Genomic DNA, 19244 nt, shown 5'->3' on the forward strand with positions numbered 1-19244 from the left:
TCTTTCTTCATCTCGACAATCTTCTTCTCCTTTCGAACATTGTCACTGGCTGGCCGCTGGCATACATATATCTAGCGGAGCCAACAGTACGCGGCGTCATTATCATCAGCAAGAGAGGGCTTACAATTCACGGCGCGAGCCTGGCTGGTCCGTATCTTCATTGCGTCACGTTGGAAATACTTGGGTGGGATACTGTTTAATGGTTTTGTATTTGACGGAACTTTTCATGGGGCATGAGGGGAGAGGAGGGGAGGGGAAACGATTACGAGGTCACGATCTTACGCTCGCTCTGCATGGACAATTTTTGGAGGGGATTCTCTTTTGGGCTTGAACTTGGCAGCATTGCGAGCTTTGGGGTTGGATTTTTGTTCTTGACCTTTTTGATTGCGTCGTTTGGGTGGGACGAAACGATAGATACCCCTCTCTTTTTATTTATTTATTAAGTAATGCAAATGTATAGACTTGTTCTTCACTCGCCGTCTTCTACCTTCCTCGGGGTTTTAACTCCCTCACACATACACTCATCGTTACTTCACTTCCCGAGTACTATCCTCTCTGCGAATTAACATGTCTTCGTCGAAATTAACTTTACAGTTTCATACGAGAAAAGAGGTTCTTTGAACCTTCTTTCGCTGCCTGGTTCTTAACTTGACTATAGCCTGCTATTGGATGAGCCACGGCTTGCACTGCAGTTTTAGCATAGAGGGAGGGCTTGGATCGGGCAGGGGCTAGTATTGGTGCGTTTCCGAACACGCTAGCACTACAATTATGCAGAGGGAGACAAGGCGAACGCACTGCAATTTTAGCGTACAGGAAGGGCCTGAATAAACCCTGGACGACCTGGGATTGGATAGAAAACGAGGTGGGGGCTGAACGGCAGTTGCTCTGGATTGCCTTCTTCTGCGCTAAAATTGCAGTGAAGCCGATGCGACTGGCCTGCAACATGCAGAAACCTGCATGTTGTGTAGCGCATTTAACATGAGCAATGGCTTTCAGCCTAATTGAAAGGATGTCGATTCTTGGGAACTTTCTTGTGGGATTTGAGGAATCAGATCCATGAGCCATTTCGTCGTTACCCCCGTTTTAATGGCAGTGGAGATAATAATGAAATATGCTCGGTGGTAGGATAGGAAAGAAGAGTTAGGAAAGAAGAGTTAGGAAAGAAGAGTTAGGAAAGAAGAGTTAGGAGGAAAGAAGAGTTAGGAAAGAAGAGTTAGGAAAGAAGAGTTAGGAAAGAAGAGTTAGGAAAGAAGAGTTAGGAAAGAAGAGTTAGGGAAGAGGATTTAGAGAGTCTTTAGTCCATCGAAAGCTTGGGTCTTCCTGCTCTCCTTACAGCTGCTTGAGATGATCGTGGACGAGGCAAATTGGTTTCGCCAGTGTCGATATTCGTGGATGTCTCTCTCCCATGTCTCAAACAAGTGCTTCCGATTCTGCTCCAGCGGTCGACCTTCACATTACTTAGTAATTGTTGCATGGGACGCTCCCCCCCTTTCGTACCCTCTGCGCGCCTATGTCACGTGTTCAGGGGCATAGCTCCCAGCCATGTTTCACCCCTATAAGCTCTCCGGAGCACCCAATTTATGCTCCTAAGAGAGCGCATTCTGCACCGCGTTAGTAATCGTGATCGAATAGTTGCAGTGGAAGCCCGATTTCATTGACCAAGCCTTTCACGTGCTTTGTGTAACATCGCCAGTTTTAGACACAAGAATTGCTTTTTGCTCTATTTTTAACTTTGATGCCTAAAATTATCACTACCGCCCTCCTACTTTGAAACCTGGCTGGAAACCGATGCAGAACGAACTTCATATCTTTTCCTTGCAGCTCCACATACGGCCTTTATAATCATATCCAACGCAAGATATCTGTGATTGGCCGCTTTATTGCGACTCGAGATCACAGGCAGCAAGGCTTCTCGTAGACCTATTGCGACAGATCTATCTCCTCCGCTCCGAACCTCCTTTCAACGATGGACGATCAGGCTTCGCGTGCGAAGTCGCCAGATTCTGAGGAAGATCCCCTCCTTTATTGGAAGAAGAAAGCAGCGAAGCATGACTTTGACCCCGATACCTACATTGTGGAGCCACAGCTCCATTATTCGAGATTGAACGAGTTAGAACGAGATGTGGTGCATGCGTCTGAATTCTTCAGATGCCGAGGGAAATATGATCTCGCTGACAACACATTGCCGGATCTGAGCCAAGGAAGGCCTTCACAGGTTAGTGAACAGACATGGAAGTATCTTTTCAAAGAAAAGGTTGAGGTTGTCACCGATGGACCAGACTCGAAGGAGATCCAGGAGATAGCAGAGAGTCTCTTGAAAAGCTACTTGATCTTCTGTAATGTCCTAGAACGCCTGGATTATCTTGAGGTCGCGGGATTTTGTCGTGAAGGTTACAGCATGCTGGTCAAGCATCCTAAGCGAGACCTGGCAGAAGTCGTCCGAGTTTCTAAACGAACCCTAAAATATCTGAAGTTTGATTTGGAAGATGCCATCGGTAAAATGGACTCCCAGCTTGGTTCCTCCAGTATCCAGCGCATCGAAGACAGCTTGTGGTACCTGCAAAATTCGGTTGAGTTCAATGAGGGCATCGTGGGATTGGATTGGTTGTCGAGAGGCCACCCGCGCGGCCAAACTAACAATTTCACATTAATGAAATTGAGGATGACGGTATTAATGCTCGACTTGGCCCTCGTCGCATACATGGGATCGCATGGATCGCAATTTGGCCACTACATTAACGAAGAACTTGAGAGCATAGTTGTATCGGGCACCAAGGAATATCCCTGGAATTTCAGCTGTTCTCAGAAGAGATTGGCTTGTCTGGATAAGTTCCTAGATTCAAACAAAGTTTGGGTGTTTGAGTTCTGGGAAACCGAAAGAGACCCCCAGCTGCACGGTGATGGCTCGCCTCCCGGAAAACCTCAGCAGCTGTCAATTTTGACCGACATGGAAGCTTTTGCCGATCTTTGGGGGCCAGTCTGGACGGTTCCAGCCGGAAATAATGCTGTTCAGCAATATAACGTTTCGAAGGGATTCATTGCCAGAGTGAGAGATGGTGCAGGAGACAACATTGATGGAACTGTGAATTGCCATTGGTACAGCTGGGCCTCTGTTAATGGAGGTGAGGCCAAGATCCAACCCACACCAGCCAAATTCAACAAGGACAAAGAAACTGAAGTTTTTTCGATTCCGAAGGGAAGGCGCCTGTATATTGGCGCATCTTTACTACTCAACAAAACCTGTAGATACACACTTGACGAGTACGAGAGCGATTATGCTCAGACTATGGTGCCACTGGGAACTACTGAGACTACTTGGAGACTTGACACACGAACTATTGGGTTCTCCGCTGCTCAATATGTTGGCATTACTGTATCTGGAACCCAGAAAAGGATTCCAAGCACTACCGTCAAGGACCACATATGGAATAAACTCAGCCAAAATCCCACGAGGGCCAACCCTTGCTTCCTGAACCAATTTCTCGTGGTTGAGATCAGCCATTGTACCGGAAATTCAAGACGGAGGCGAGTGAAAGACCTTCTCCGCATGGAAAGAGTACAGCGGCATCTTCAATATTCTCACCCGGGTTGGGATAGGACACAGTGGGGTGTAGGACTGTTGTCCCTCCCGGGTGGTGATGACGACGCGCTCATGGCTTTTTGGGCGACTCATCGGAAGAAGAGAGGAGAAATAGGGGATCTGCTATGTCATGTGCTGGATTTGCTCCATAAAACTGGCCCATTGACTGGAGGAAAATTTGCTGCTGCTTACTTCACAAAACAAGAAGAGCTTTGCGTCAAGATGGATATTTCTTTGAATGATTGGGCGAAAACTCTTCGTGACTCAAGCTCTACGGCAGTCTACGCTATTGTTAACAGAGTCTGCCTCAAGTATGATACTGGGGGAGAGATCACATTACATGAGAGCCTCAATACTGCTCACACAGTGTTTCAGACACAAATTGCTCTTGAACCTGGGCAGGGTGTAGACCTCATCAAGCTAAACCCCAAGGAAGACATATTCCAGCAGGTCAGCAGGAGTGGCAGTGATATTGAGCTCAGATGTTGCGATACCCCTCAAGCACTTGCTTCCACCCTCTTACACCGACCGATGTTGACTGCGTGGGAGATCCAGATGCTTTGTCGAAGGCTCAACGGCGTGAGACTTGTCGCATATATCCAATCTTCCAAAAAAAGCCATCGCGGATGGAAGGACCCCAGGCTAGTGCGAGCTCCCTCGCAACAAGACCCACAAATTTTGCTGGCTCATAATCGGCAATCCTCCATAGGACGAGAAATTCGGCAGGAAGAGAACGAGATTGATCCTGCTGGTTTGCACCTCACAAGCCGACCTAACCCCAATGATATTCTAACACGGCGAGACGCGCAACCAACAAATGTTGATGTCACTTCTCCTATGAACGGCGAAATTGAGACGCAAAATCGTGAGTGGAGAGGTACTTCGCGGACCAAGCCCCGGGACGCTCGACTTTATGGACTGCACCCCCTCGGCCCGGGAATTTTCCCGACAGTAACCGATGATGCCGAAGTCGAATGCTTCATACGAGACATATCTAGACCTCAGATTGGGGAACAGAGTCGTGACAGAAGAGCAAACGCTGATGGAGTACGAAATCAGTCTACGACTGCCCAAGGTCTGGCCTCGGCAGACCAGATTCTTGAGCGCAACCGTAAAAGAAGGAGAATCGAGAATGAGAGAAGAGATCAGGATGATCGGACAGCGATTGGTTATGGCAGGAATCTGAATGATCCCAGAACTAGGAGGGAAACGCAAAGCAACGAAAGGGTGCAATCCGGGGTGGATAGCCGACCACCAAAGGCAGCCAAATCGAGCTGATCTCAGAGGAGTCAGTACCTGCATGCCGCAAGTACTTGTTAATTCTATGCCAGTAAAGTGACAAAAGGTTTGTGTTTCTGAGTATGTAATTTGAGGAGCTGGGGGCGGTAGGGTTGAGTTGACGTTGAATATTGATACGCTGCTTTCCTCTATAGCGCATTTTTATGGAGCTCCAACAGATTCGTGGAAGTTGCCAATAGGAGTACTGAATTGTAAGGATGCCACCTGATTCGAGGGTAAACAAACCTGAAGAAAGTCTAAGCAAGCCTAGACACAGCCTGGATATCAAAGCATACTCTGAGTTCGCAGAATGCAGTCCCCATTTGCCCCCTGAGAGCCCGCATTGCGTAGCCGAACCAGCCAGGAACCATTAACCTACAAAGGTTCAATCGGGGCAGTTTTAGATTCTTGATGGAATTGTTGTACGTGATTAAAGCACATTGTTTGGGGCCCATGGAAAATACAGACCAGGACAGCTATTATTAGCTCAACATGGTCCAAATCGATCGTGATACTACCCCTATTTGGAACTCCGCGCCTTGAGTGGGATCGACACGGCAATTACTAAATAGGGGCTGGGCAGCCTCGGCCGCTGAGCCGCGGAACCGTTGTGACCAGCCCCTGGACCGCACGGACCACCCATTTCAACCTCATTTTCATCTTCCATCGCTTTTCATCTTCTCTTCCTCTTTGATTTTTACGCCATCCTCTCGAATCATGGATCAGCGCCAGTTTGGTGATTCAATAAATTCTGATGCGCGACTCAGCCCACAGGGGCGGGCACAGGCTGGACGGCCGGTCGATTCTGTCTCAGAGGGTTCCGAGCAAGGCCAGCCACCAACAGCGCCATACGAACAGAATCAGTCGGGTACTTTCTGGCATCATCAAGTTTCATTTCAGGAGCCACTCCCTTATGCACACAGCCCAGTTAGCTTTTCTTCGCCATCAACTAGTTCAGTCGAGCAATCCGCTCTTGGAGAACCGTCGCAATGGTCGGCATTTCCTCCGCTAAGATCTCACACCTGACATAATCCTGAAGCTAAATATTTCAGGTTTCCGACTCAAAATTCGTTCAGTCCTCAAACTGTGCAAGGAAATCCCTTCGCCAGTGCTTATATATGGCCTGAGAACGCTGGCGATGATGTCGCGCACTCACATGTTGGCCCAACTGTGACACATCACCTTTCCGTAGCAGTACCATCGTCTTCGAAACGGAAACGGGAGCTGGATTCTCCCACCCAAGTCTTGCTTCCATATTCCCACAAAGACTGGCATTTGGTACCGCAATCTTCGAGTGCACCATATGGTGGCCGAGACGAAATAATTTTATGCTCACGATGTAATATATACGAGAGCCTTGTGGGTCAAGTTGATTTGAGTATATAACAGTAACGAGCCAACTCTAACAATGAAGCAGTTTGGAGTTCCTGGGTTTTGTTCTTCCTGCTTGCAAGTTTCTTTCAACACTTGGCCCAGTGCTCTGGGGAGTCGTAACGAGAACCTAGAGAGCTTGGTTTTATTTCTCATGCCCGGTGAGCTTTCCGAATCTTAGTTATGATACATCACTGACCACACAGCACATATGGAGGAAGTGCTGAGCTCAGCCCCGCACAACATGCCTCGAAGCCGAACTTGGCGCCTGCTGCCTCAAGAAAACCGGCTCATTAAGATTGAAACCGCCGAAGACGGATTTCAATACCGATGGAGCTTTTTGAAACGGCTTGTTATGTCAACTCAACTTTTTTCGGATGGCTTTGAAGAGCTCGCAAATATAGCCCAAGTGTATCAACTCTCATTACCAACAAAGGTAAGTTACCAACTAAATACCCACTCTACAACCTCAGCCACAAACCGACTCACTAATTTCTTGCACTCGAAGTCAAAATCGCTAGAAACATGCTGCACAGCTTTAATCTCTGTCTGCGAGCTCTACAACACCGTCGTTGGAGTCCCTACCCCCAGCCGGACTCCGCTTACAATATCCATCCCAAAACTGATCAGTAACATCCGAGCCGCACGGATCACTGTACGGCACGCCTTTCAACAATACCAAAAACTCGCAGCATCACCCTCCGACTCGCGAGATCGCCAGGACTGGATCCCTGCCTTCCTCAGCGCCAGCATCTTAGCGGTCGCTGCAATCGTCTTCCTCGACATCCTAGTTGCTTGCCCTTCTCCGTACAAGGAGCAGATATGGGGTGAAGCCTGGACCGAGAGGATTGCAGAGATGAGAAATGGAGGGTATGGGATGCTGATCGGCTTGCTGAGGGCCTACAGCGGAGAAGTCAATCCCTTGAAGATGGAATGCTGGGGTGAAGAGTCACCATCCGTTCCCTTCGATCCGTTTATCAACGCCACCAGCCAGTCTTATTCCCCAGACGGGCCATCAAGGTCTCATGATGCTGGCCAGAAACATCACGTCCACTCGCCTCCCAAAAAGAGAAGCAAAACCAACGCCAATTCTAGCGCGCAATTGCCAGGGGGTAGAAATTCAGCGCCAAGGCCGGATGTGGAACGCGAACGCAATATCCTGCTTGGATTCAGCTCGCCGGCTGCACTTCAAGGCATGCTCGCGTTGAAGGAATGGAACCAAAAATACGGTGATATTCTGAAGCAGGGCGACAATATGTTTTCTCAGAGCCCGCTCCAACTGGCGAAACAAAATCCACTTGCTGCACTTTTCAGGATCTTTGAGCTTCGATGACCGCTTTATAAATGACAGAGCGAGTAAGATGGTACAGAGTTCTACATTGCGCCATTCATCACGGCGTAAAGGAATGGGCGACTTGGCTAGAGTTCAAGGCTTGGCTTGACAGGTTGGATTAGTCTTGGTCAACTAAAGAGTGAGGAGTAGAAGAATGTGAGGGTGCGAGAATTTATGCTTGGGGTGCTTGGCCGGCTTGCCGAGCTGACTGAGCCGAGGGTGATTGACCTGGTGGACATCTATTAAAGAGAAGTAAGCCGTCTTGTCGAATGCGAGATACGAGAGAGAATTAGAATCAACATACCCAAGGCTCAAGATTCGTGCTTCTCTTTCCCTGGTTCAGTCCCAGTCTCAGACGTGACTTACCTGAGTTGAAGGCTCACAGGCTGAAGCAAAGCTTGATCTATCTTGGGCCGCTAGAAAAGCAGTCACAAATTCTAGTAACGAAGAAAGCCCTACGATTTCAAAGCATGTGGTCGTGTTTCAGACCCATTTGGTGGCATTGAATACAGTAACATGCGCGCCGTGCCTGTTTTACAGAGTATCCTCTTTTCAATTTTGCGCCTCAAAACCCCTTGAATTTATTATATCTCAACCAAATCGCGTTTATTTTAGTTAAAAAAATATTACCTTAGCTTACTCTATATAAGGCGTATATTTATATAAACTTTTCTTTTATTAAATACCACTCTTAAATTTAAACAAAGTTTAAAAGTTCTCTTCTACCTAAATGTTTCTTCGTAACGCACGGGCCACCGTTAGTCACGTGATCCAATACCTTCAAAAATCGGGAGGAGAAAAGCTTAATTGAAGAGTTACGGTAAAGAAAAATTAAAACACTATAATATTATAAAATAAAGGTTTAATATAATTATAAACCCTTTATAGCGCAATTTGACGCAATATATATATATATATATTTTTTTTTAGAATAAAGCATAATTTCAAGTAAATTTACAAATTTTTTATCTTCGTTTTCGCGAGGCAAATTGAGAGAATCGTCAAAACCCACTAAATTTCTGATCCAGGCATAACGCGCATACCACTGTATGTCAATGACATGGGCCTGGCCGTCGCGATTCGGGGTGGTCGTCCAACCCGGAGCAACGTTTTCGCGCCGACGCTAGAAACGTTTCATCACCACCTTCCGGCCACTTATCGATCGTGCTCTTACCAATCCAGGACTTCCGCTCGGATATGCTATGCTGTTGGTTAGATTTACTTCTGAGCCTTCCGGGTCAAATTTCGGTGTGTCAATGCGTCGTAAGGGACAAATTTGCATACGGTGACTGCTCTATCTACAGCTCTGGTTTTGGGAGCGGGTGCCTAGCGGTAGGATCAGGAGGGATTTCATATGCATGAAAAAGCCTACTACAAGGCATTCACGGCTCTTAATAACAGCACGAGTTGGGGTCATGTATCTCCAATCACGATCACATTGGTCCTGTTCGCTTTGTTGGCCTCAAAACAGACCGCTACTGCCTAGTAGCTTACCACACAACCTTGTTCCGCCCCACCTAGTTTGAGAGGGTAGAACACTGCCTAGTTGATACTTCTGTTGGTTTCCATCATCATTTCCGCAGTAAGGCGAGATCAACTCATAGCCTTCTAGAGACCTCAAAACTGATCTAGCTCCCATATTCCGCCAACCACTGCGAATAGAAGTAAGTTCGAATCTCCCATGCAATTTCCCTTTAGCACTGATCTCTCCTTCAACTTTTTCTAAATTATTCACTCCTCCGTATCACGTTCCTGCGTCTTGCAAACAAGTCGGCTCGGTAGCATTTACAATTCCATCTGTTATAAATGAAAACGTAAACCATGCCCTTCAACAACCAAACCAATTACCGCCTACCACCAGTCATAGTCAAGCAAGACGAACCTGGAAAACGCCAAGGGGAAAAGCTGAATTTTAATCTCGCCAGCCAATCCAACCGCTCATTTTACACTTTACCGCAATCCGCAAGCTCTGTCGACTCCGAATCTCAAGCCATTGATGACTTGACTACTCAGCTATCTCAGACATTCCTTAATACGACTCGATCAACCGAAACTCATCAGCTTGCTACAGTCGCGGGTACTCAACGCAAGGATGCCATCGATCAGGTCATCACCTCAGTCCTTACTCAGGACCTGCGAGCTGCAGGAAGTGGGAAGCTCCTGCCAGACCACCCTTGCTTCGACCATGTCCGGCAGTATGCGAGGAAGTGGAATATCTCCGACGACGCAGTGAGCAGTAATATCAAACTCGCTTGCGGATATCTCAAATTCCCGGTCATAATGTTGCTCAATCCCGCGCCGAAACACGAATCCCTGCCGTTTGACACGATGGTCGCCAGGTGCAGAACCCTGCGTTGGATTGAAGATGTCTTGATAGGGGTCGGCCTTGGCCTCGCAGACGTCATCATCCTCGATATCTGCCCGTTATTGAGTAACGATCGTATCAGGCAACTTGAAAAGGAAGGACTGGGAAGGAAGCAACAAGCTCTTTCTGAGGCTTACGATGTGACTCAAAAGATGCTAGAGATGTTTCAACCCAGCATTGTTATATCATGCCAGTGCTCTACAAGCTTCTCGAACTGGGTTCCTGGAGGACATGTGATTGCTCGGGAGCTATGTTCCTCAATGAAATCAGCAAGGGCTAGAGAGGTAAAGGCGGTTAGTATCGGTGATCATAAAATCAATGTCGTCCAAGCATATCACCCGAGCAGCTTTTTGAACTACAATCGAAGAGGCCACCATGACCTTGGTGGGCAATTTTTGAAAGCGCTGTTTCAAAGATTGTATAATCCATGTTCCAATTGGAAAAATCAACACATCATGGCTTTAATAGTCTCGGCGAACAACAGTCTTGTTGCTTCAACGAATACCTCCCCGCCTAGAAGAGAGGAAACTGATGGGACTTGGAATACAAGAGCAGAAAGGTGGGTTCGAGTAACGATTTCATTTGATCTAGTGCTAATAATTCTGCAGGAGATTCGGGAAGGGTACCTTGGTGCCAGCTATCGCCAGCTAAGGAATTACGAGAGTCGCTGAGAGATTGGACAAGAAATTGATTACCCTTTGCTGTTGCTTTTCCCTGCTATAGTACTTTCTGTTTCAGCCTTGCAAGCATGCAGTGGTTTGCCGTTGGTTCTCTATTAGGTTTAGTGGGATCTTGTCTTTTCTTCCTCACTCGTTAAGTACTCTCGTCCCGTTTTGGCAGTTCGTAGTTTGTCGATTGGTTAATGACCCAATGTGTTTTGTACACGTAATACATACAAATCTAGGAGGATTGAAGTAAATATAGCAGTACAGACCAACTTTCAAACAAAGGAAAAATACACTATCTTAAGATGAAAACTTATTCTAAGATTAAAAGAATTCCACTCCTTGAAACCGCAATAAGCCTTTGGTAACGGATAGACGAGCACAGAATCAACAACTTCTCAGGAGCAAAACCACCCTTATACATAGCAAAATGCCCAGCCCCAACACTGTACTTTCAAGTCATAGTGCTTGTTTGTTTGTGTTGTGATTTGCTAATACAGGTCACGTTTATTACAGATAACCGAGAAGCTGAAAAGGGGTTTCTCGCTGCTCACATCAAAGAATAGCATCAGCGAAAAAAACAGAGAGAAAATAAACCTTGACATACATAGGCGTTCTTACCCAATAAAACGAAACCTGGGACTGTGAACATTAAAGGATAACAAATCAAAAATACTTGGGAGTTCTCATATACCTATAAGAGGGGGCACGACCTTGTTGGAAGATTGCGGTATCTACCTCTTTGCTCTCTTAATCGAACGCTGTTATGTTCAAATTATATGGCTGCATTTCTCACCCTTTCGCAACAGCGTTTTATACGGATTACAACAATAATCCGTAGATGCACTGGAAACTCGATCTCGAATGGTCTTTCGCCCGAGCAATCTGCAGATTTTTCACATCTTCAAGGAGGATCGGCATCAGACTCCATACTCTGCCCATCCACGCGTTGTCTCTTGGGCTGTGGATAATTTCCCATGTTTTTGGTAACTTCTCCATAAGTCACTTCAGGTGCTACTCTCCTGCGTGATGGGGAGATGCGAGCAGGTATGTTGACACCGATAATACCGAGAGGCATGGCTGACTGGATAGCTGAGGATCTGGGTAATGCTCGTGCTAAACGAGTGGGAGATGGCAGTGCGGTGATTCCGGGTAAGGTGAAGGGGGAACAGTGGATTGAGATGTGTTATTTGCCGGAGGATGTAGAGAGAGCATGTCGAGAGGTACCGCGTCGGGTCGAGGAAGACGATCGTGGTTGGTGACGGTGGTGAGAGATGCGGGTTGTCGGGAGTCTCGGGCAGTACGTGATGGGCTGCCCGGTTGGCTCGAAAGGAACCAAGGACGGAGATGTGGTGGTTCCGAGGCAGTCGAGGGAATCACCCCGTGCGGCGCGAGGGAGCTTGATTGGAGGTTCCCGGGTATTGAAGTGGGGTGGATACTCGGGATAGCGCCGACAGCAATATAGGCTCGGGTGCAGATTACTCGGCGAGGTCGATAACTGTGGCGCCGCTGGAGCGGGAAGAGGCCTAGGGAAAATACGCGCCAGAGAAAGAACGGCTCGAAATCTTTCCCCAACAGATTCTCAACTGCGGGCACACCAAGTTCTCAATAACTTCTTCAAATATACGCGTTTCGGTTCCCAAGTAGCAAGCTTTTGATCAAAATTGGCTGTGATATTTTCCACCAGAGGAAGTCCGTGGGACGATGCATTTCTAACCGTCCTCGTCACTAGACTTCGAGCAGTTGAGCGACAACAAGGCGATCTTCCCACCCCAGACTTGCAACAGAAAGTTGAAAGCCTTCATATCTGTCTTCTAGGATGAAGCTAAAGTCATTGTGATCGACTCCATCTCGTTGTTGTACCCAGCCTAAAAGGTCCTAGTTAGCTTGGCTTCCCCTTTAGACGAATCTAGAGAGACGAAGAGAGATTACAGAAAACATAGCACAAGAAGATTGAAAGAAAGTGGTACGCGGGAAGCAAATTCAGATGGCATATTAAAGAGTATGAGTTGGAGCTTGGCCATTTCTGCCTCAAGTGCCGCCGTAGTGCACACAGGGCCGGGATGTGTGTTTTCAAGGGTATATCGTAGAACCAATTTGAGACCTCAAGCCAGAGGCGTGTGGTTTGCTTCTACATCGGCGAACTATGGTCACTATTAGGCTATATTTAATTTAGGCTGAGATTGAGACTTGCGCATGATAGGAGGTGCAACTCCATTCAGACCCGACGGAAGAGTTGAACCTCTTTCTCGTCCACCATGGCCAAGTTTTAAGTCGCTGCCTTCATGCTTCGTTGGCAAAATGATATCTGGGGTCCCAACTTCAACGAGCCTGGAGGTGGCGTGAATGTGATAAGGATTAACACAGCTTGACCTTCGTGAAGGATATCAAGAGACCTTTGAGGAGGCTCTCCAGCACCAACTGCCTAGAACAAACTCAAGGCGGATTTGATTGAACGTAGACCGTTTCCTTGATAGTTCATTATACTTTTTGATGAATTCTCTACCTAGGTGAATTCTTCGTTTCCCAAAGTGACTAGGGACCTTCTAATCCTTCTGAAGAGAGGATCCTGTCGCCACTGCTAGATCCAAGAGGGGCGATTGGCCACTCGCAGCAATGGTTTTCTCGACGTCATGATCCAACAGCGGCAGGCCAATTATACCAATTCCCTCTACAAACAATCTGGATTTGGAGGGTTATTTGCAACCTTCGATGTGCAAAGAAGCCCGCATTTGGGGTAATACGTAACCAATTGTTTAATTCTTCTTTGGTCCCGTCCGGAGAGATCAATTCGTCTTCCCCTTGCTCTTGCTTTCGCTCTTTATCCTCCCATCACTGTCTTCGTCTTCGGCATCATTATTTCTGGTCTTTTTTTCGTTCCTGGCAACAGCTTCCTGCTTCCTTCCCAACTGCGCAGATTCAACCGTTCTTATCTCCCCTGTTCCACTGGTCCCACCGATTTGTGCTGTGATCTCGACCTGAGGTTCTGCAAGTGGATCATTCACTAGCTGTGATGCAGCATGGTCGGAATCGTTGTCAATGACCAGGCCTCGGCAGCAGCCATGGCGAGGTGTTCTAGAGACACTGCCAGTAGCATGGTGTTAAGAAAGCCTACCTTGACCCAAGACTAGCAAAGCGCAAGAATCGCTGGGCTAAGACGTGCATAGCCTATTGAGTGAGAGTGGTCTCTGGTTGGGCCCTGGTGATCCCCGGAATGCTCGCGACTGACGATGACTTCGCCTCGCTGCAGAAGAAGACAGGGTTTCGAGACTTTGTACTCATAAGGTAATCATTGTCCCATACTGACAGACTGTGCAGTAGTGAGCAAATAGATGCTTTCTTGCAAGGCAATTGGATGTTGGTGTGAAACGAATGTGGGCAGATGTGATAGAAATTCTGCCGGCCTCGTTTGTCGACTTTGCTAATTTAGGACTAGTCCAAGCCTTCATTTGAGATCACCGCCCTAAATTTAGCCAAGACGCGATCTCCCCCCTTTTCCCAGCGTACCTCCTGACTAAAGCGTCGAGCAGGTTTAAATTTCCATTCTTGGGCGAGAAACAATTTCGATACGAAGATTGCGGCATAAAGCGACAGGATTACAGGGCATTTGTGAGGCAAGTTCACTTTCAGGCCTCTTTCTACAGCACTCACCAGTGTGTCAAAGGATTAATTAATCAATTAATGTAATTCAGTTTTTTTTGATTAAATTATAATAATTAATCTGATTAATCTATTACGTAACTATAATAAATTACTATTTACTTAATAAGTATTAAATAACTAAGGTACTTAATAAGTAGCCCTAGTTAAACTAAACTAGGACTTATATAATAGTAGCTATATTCTAGCTTTTAATAATAATAAACTAGTTATTCTCCTGTATTTCTCCTTTTTTAATTTAGCTTTAGGTAGCTTATTAAGTATTGCCGCCCCTAATTAGTATAATACTAGAGCTAGAGCGGGCAGGAGCGTTACCAGATTAGGCTAGCACGGTCACGTGTAGGATCACGTGTGTATTAATCAGATTAATTAGATTAATTATAATTAATCTAATTAATACGTGAATAGAATATGATTAATGAGTATATTTCGTGATTAGATTAGATTAATGGCCATCAATCTAATATAATCTAATCATTTGACACACTGGCACTCACCCAGTACAGCCACCTATATTTCCCATATTTCCAGGCTACCCTCCTATAAGCACGCTATAAAGTTTAAACAAGGGGTACCACACCTTTAGATGGCATATCCCCTGTACTTACAGGGGCAGAGTCGCTAAAGGTCCCTATAAAAGGCCTCTCACAGCGCCCGAGCGCTATCATAGTTGCTCCGCCAGCAACACCTTAATCCTTGAAGATCTTCTACCACCTTGTAGATGTCTCACAGCCCTTGATTCAGGAGTTCAGGCCTAGAGTTACAAGGCTTATTGCAGCCGTAGTACCTTAAACCGCACCCTAGAGTTCGCTGAGACCTCTACGCGAGCGTAAATGCCCTGTAACCCCGTCACTTTATATCGCAATCTTCGTACTGACTTACCGAGCCGGCGACGCCTCCACAGCATTCTACACAAGTGGAATATCACCGAGCACAGTTTCAGCTTAATGGCCACGTACACGTAACTGAAATATTCCTCTTCATTAGTACCGTATATTTCTTACCAAAGAAGCTCTCTGAGTCTGAGAATCTAGAAAACAATTAGCCTGGTGTTCTATCCGCATCTTCCTCACTCTTCCTCGTAGTATAAATCGGCTGATAATGAAGCCTTCTCGGAGACCAGGATAACCTAACTCGAACTCGGATTGTTGGACTTAAGCATTTTCAAATTGCTCCACCCCCACCTTAATGAGGAGCCAATTTTCTCTTGAGCATCAATTACAATCATGATTGGGGCACGCATCTCCTATAGTTTATCATGTAACCATATTCACTCGCGTAGGACTTTATAGCCATTCTTCGCCCTTGAAGTGGAATTTTAAGTGACAGGCGTGATGCCAACGCAGACGTATGGAGTTATGTTTCTTCAAGTGATCACCTGAGTTCGCGAGCAATGGCCTGGCCTTGGAGATTTACGAACTCTTTAGACTCCGATGAACTGTGGAAGTAATTTGAAGATTTCGGAACGGGAAGTAAACTTCCGAGAAACGGCCCGGCTTTCCTATCAGTTGATCAATCAAGTCTCAATTATTGCTTTTTGTATCGATTTGGCGGGCTGTTATCGTGGACCGTCGAGGCACGCCAAATGTTTAACTTTTCTGGAGACAGCCTCAATAGACTGCATCAGACCACTTTGGGCCGGCTTGGAGCTGGACTGTTCACTCACATCTTCAATCAATATCCGTTGCCAATGAAAGTCCCTTGCCGTACTGGGGAGCCAACAAAATCAGCAGTAGGCCAAAGATCAGCCGTCTCAGTGCAGAGTGGCAACTGCGAGACTGACAGGATACTCGCGCATTCAATATTGCAAGTCTATGGCCTTGCACTTGTTGGTTTTTGATTTCCGGGATTAAAGATTAGGGATATCATTGGACCTCCCCCCCCCCCCCCCCAAGGTTGGTGGTTCCCACCTCCGTACGGCCGTAAAGGTCTTGTGCGGTGAGCTAGTTGGGCCGGGCATTGGAGAAGGTCATGAGACGGCGGTGTGTTTTCCCTCAAGAACCTGCAGTCAGTGGGATCGAGAAACTTCGCATCGCTAGGCAACAGTTTCGAGGCCTACAATTTTGCAATACTATCCCGTAGTAAGATGGAGTCTGTTTCAACGATCCACAGGAGGTCAGCGTATTTACACGCAATATCATCTTCGGGCTTTAAATGCTGCACTCGCAGCCTAGGGCTTTCTACAAAAGCAGGAAGCGCTCGAATTCAGTCGGCGAGATACCTTTGTCAGTTCTGCCAACTCTCCAAAAGTGAGAGCTGACAAACATTCTTCACCGGAGTCAGGCTTAGATTCTGGATCCACCAGCAAGGGTCAGTTTGTGCTTGAAACTGGAGCAAGGGTCCCATCAAAGAGATATCGGGCAAGAGGCCCCACCAATGGGAATATGTCCATTAGTAAGGGCGGCTCCAAGAAGGCTGAGCGCTCTTGGTAGTCAGCATGCCAGCAGGGTCGGCACTCAACTTCAGATCAACTCCGAAAAAGCCTTGTACCACACCAGGTTTTCTGAAAGGCTGAATCAGCTGCCAACGGGCATCAACGGCCAGTATTGCGGTAGGCATCCCTCGTGTCGAGGACATGTCCCTACTTATACAGCAAAGTAATAATCTCAACGCTTCGAATACCTGGAGGTAGAAGGATTGGCACATCTTGATCTAATGAGGTACGTCAACAGATATTCCAAAGTATAAATGGATGGCTTGTGCAATGCGGTGTGCCCATCGAGTTCTTACCCGTGGATCGAGAATTCCTGAGGCATCACGTCTTCGATTATTTGGGCGCCTGGAGATCGAAGCACTTCCAGAACCCAGATCCAATAGTTATGGCTCATGCTGAGGGGTCCTCTTATCTAAGCCCGAATATCGCCAGGAATCTCAGGGGATTGGGTACCGGGCGGGAGCCACAAAGCCAAGCGAGCCAAACTGGTAGTGGCTCCCAGCCCTACCCTGTGCCACTGGATGAATCGGATGTCTGAGGAACTGGAGCCCGTGAAGCTGCATCGGGGTGGATGTGAGTTCTTTTCAGCCAATTCAGCTCCTCAAAATCTAATCGGTCTCTTCAGATGCAGATGTTTATGTCAAGATGTGACGAATGATCGCTGCTTGCTTCTCGCTCGAATGTTCGGCCAACACAAACACCCGTCTTGGGAGATATAATGAAATAGACGCTGATGGCGGGATAGACCCAGGACCCTTCACACAGAAGAACGCCGAGACAAGACTCTACCCTCCTTTGTCTGCTGCTGTCCCGAAATGAGCGGCCTCCCCTCCGGATAGGTTTAAGCGCTCAGGCAAAGCCTTCAACTGTGAGCGCAGCCATCTACCTCCTGTCAAGAAATGCTTCTTCAATGAACATAACGGGATGAACTAAAGATAATGGACGAAATTGGAAGCCATATGTTGCCCAAGTTAAGTCTGAAAATAATCGCGCATCGCTAGGAGTGCGGCTAATAACCTTTTGCAGGGTGGCCGTAGTCGCTCGTTTCGCTTGGGCTACACGGACTCTCAAGCTGTAGAAGAAGTGTCTTTCGCCTCACAAGAGCCACAATTATTCAACAAAAGAATGCCATTGCGAGGAGAATCCATAAACCCTCCTGTTGACACGCCACAAATCTCTACCTCATCCTTTAGCCTTTATACGCCAGGCAGCGACTCGAATCTGTTCGACCAGAGCTTCTCTGTCTCACCAGAGGAGTCGCATCCGGCAAGTAACCATTTTAATGGAGAACAACTCAGATTACTCCAAGATAGACCCCAGTTTCTGCCCAGCTATGCGTGGACCGCGGAGAGCAGGAACTTTGCCACTACCTTCTCTAGTACCACAATGGAGGAAGAGTTGACGTGGAACTCGGGAAGAGAGTCCAGTTCGGCCAGTACACCCATTCCACCATTCGAGAACTTCAGCACACTACCGCAGACACAACTTCCCATTGCAAACAATACCAATGGCGCAAGAGGGCAGAGTCAAGTCTTGGATACTGCAAGGACGCGAACGTCCACACGCACTCGCGAACCAAACATCCCACTGCCCTCGAGCTCAGAACGAAGACACACTTCGCCGAAGCTACGCACTGCCCAAAGTTCGCGGTCGCCACCGACCTCTCCTAACATCTTCCATCCGAAAGCAAATTTGAAGAGGGCACACAATATGGTAGAAAAGCAATATCGCAGCCGGCTCAACTCCCATTTCGTCAGCCTGCTGGCGAAAATACCACTTGAGTTGGCAGCAGCATCAGGTCTTGAGACGGGAGGAAAGAATGCCAGCAAAGCCGAAACACTGGCATTGGCAGAGAGATACATTGGGATATTGCAAGAGGAGGGAATGGAGCTGGTAAAGAAGAACAAGAGGTTGGAGGAGGACTACGACAGGTTGAGGAAGGCTTGGATAAGTTCAGGAGGTGTTCTGATGCCTTGATCAAGAACTAATAAGAGACTGCTTTCTGCAACAGGACACCCGTCCTACGGTCGGGGTTCTTATTTATTGTACGCCTTGTGGGGTAGTTCTATGAGCTTGCATCAGTGGAGTTCTCGGTTCTACATACTTAATATTGGTCGAGGGCTCCCTTGGATGGAAACTATCCTTCAAGCATACCATTACAAACATTGTGTGAGATTAGCCACGCTGTGCCAATTTTTCTTCGATTCAGTGAGGGGCAGTTGAAATGCTACCGTTTATTCTCCTCTCCAAACTCTCTTGGGAGAACGCCTGCCAAACGACGAGGTCGAAACCGATTGAAAGCGCATGCCATCGATTATCATCTAGCCAAGTTAAAAGTTATTTGAAGCAATTTCTATTGACCGATAAACTTGTGATTGGTGAAGCACGTACGCTGTGTCCTGTCAATGAACTTTCGCACTCCAGGCTAGCCCACGAACCTATGTTCAAATTTGGACTGCGAATTGTGAGCTTCAACTTTGAGAGCTGTCGGATGGTCCTCAGAAGCTTATATATTCTTTTTATTATTGCAAGTGATGGGAAGTAGAATGTTGAACGTC

The 19244-nt window shown here is 47.1% G+C and overlaps 4 protein-coding genes across 4 annotated transcripts; all 4 read left to right on the forward strand.

Annotated features, from left to right (window-relative positions):
* Window positions 1–1961: 1961 nt before the first annotated feature.
* On the forward strand, window positions 1962–5165 carry K444DRAFT_664536 (uncharacterized protein). Its single transcript, XM_024886974.1, has one exon. It carries the CDS (start codon window positions 1967–1969, stop codon window positions 4856–4858), a length of 2892 nt encoding a protein of 963 aa, XP_024735388.1. The 5' UTR covers window positions 1962–1966; the 3' UTR covers window positions 4859–5165.
* A 394-nt stretch (window positions 5166–5559) lies between these two features.
* K444DRAFT_614246 (uncharacterized protein) lies at window positions 5560–8035 on the forward strand. Its single transcript, XM_024880506.1, has 5 exons — window positions 5560–5850; window positions 5911–6217; window positions 6276–6390; window positions 6436–6665; window positions 6738–8035. Exons 1-5 carry the CDS (start codon window positions 5576–5578, stop codon window positions 7560–7562), a joined length of 1752 nt encoding a protein of 583 aa, XP_024735389.1. The 5' UTR covers window positions 5560–5575; the 3' UTR covers window positions 7563–8035.
* A 1251-nt stretch (window positions 8036–9286) lies between these two features.
* On the forward strand, window positions 9287–10878 carry K444DRAFT_664538 (uncharacterized protein). The gene is made up of 2 exons (XM_024886975.1): window positions 9287–10486; window positions 10536–10878. Exons 1-2 carry the CDS (start codon window positions 9384–9386, stop codon window positions 10576–10578), a joined length of 1146 nt encoding a protein of 381 aa, XP_024735390.1. The 5' UTR covers window positions 9287–9383; the 3' UTR covers window positions 10579–10878.
* A 6702-nt stretch (window positions 10879–17580) lies between these two features.
* On the forward strand, window positions 17581–18787 carry K444DRAFT_433323 (uncharacterized protein). The gene is made up of 2 exons (XM_024872790.1): window positions 17581–17656; window positions 17713–18787. The coding sequence occupies exon 2, from the start codon at window positions 17812–17814 to the stop codon at window positions 18661–18663; it is 852 nt and encodes a 283-aa protein (XP_024735391.1). The 5' UTR covers window positions 17581–17656; window positions 17713–17811; the 3' UTR covers window positions 18664–18787.
* The last annotated feature ends 457 nt before the right edge of the window (window positions 18788–19244 follow it).

This window comes from Hyaloscypha bicolor, assembly GCF_002865645.1.
Source record: "Hyaloscypha bicolor E unplaced genomic scaffold K444scaffold_92, whole genome shotgun sequence".
In the NCBI taxonomy this organism is placed as follows: domain Eukaryota; kingdom Fungi; phylum Ascomycota; class Leotiomycetes; order Helotiales; family Hyaloscyphaceae; genus Hyaloscypha; species Hyaloscypha bicolor.

What these genes read in the sequence shown, in the direction of transcription:
- K444DRAFT_614246 (XM_024880506.1), top strand. Translation starts at nt 5,576, where the DNA reads ATGGATCAGCGCCAGTTTGGTGATTCAATAAATTCTGATGCGCGACTC. An exon ending in GGTTTTATTTCTCATGCCCG is followed by an intron (nt 6,391 to 6,435) that starts GTGAGCTTTCCG and finishes CTGACCACACAG; the next exon opens with CACATATGGAGGAAGTGCTG. An exon ending in AACTCTCATTACCAACAAAG is followed by an intron (nt 6,666 to 6,737) that starts GTAAGTTACCAA and finishes TTGCACTCGAAG; the next exon opens with TCAAAATCGCTAGAAACATG.
- K444DRAFT_664538 (XM_024886975.1), top strand. Translation starts at nt 9,384, where the DNA reads ATGCCCTTCAACAACCAAACCAATTACCGCCTACCACCAGTCATAGTC. An exon ending in TGGAATACAAGAGCAGAAAG is followed by an intron (nt 10,487 to 10,535) that starts GTGGGTTCGAGT and finishes ATAATTCTGCAG; the next exon opens with GAGATTCGGGAAGGGTACCT.
- K444DRAFT_664536 (XM_024886974.1), top strand. Translation starts at nt 1,967, where the DNA reads ATGGACGATCAGGCTTCGCGTGCGAAGTCGCCAGATTCTGAGGAAGAT.
- K444DRAFT_433323 (XM_024872790.1), top strand. Translation starts at nt 17,812, where the DNA reads ATGCCATTGCGAGGAGAATCCATAAACCCTCCTGTTGACACGCCACAA.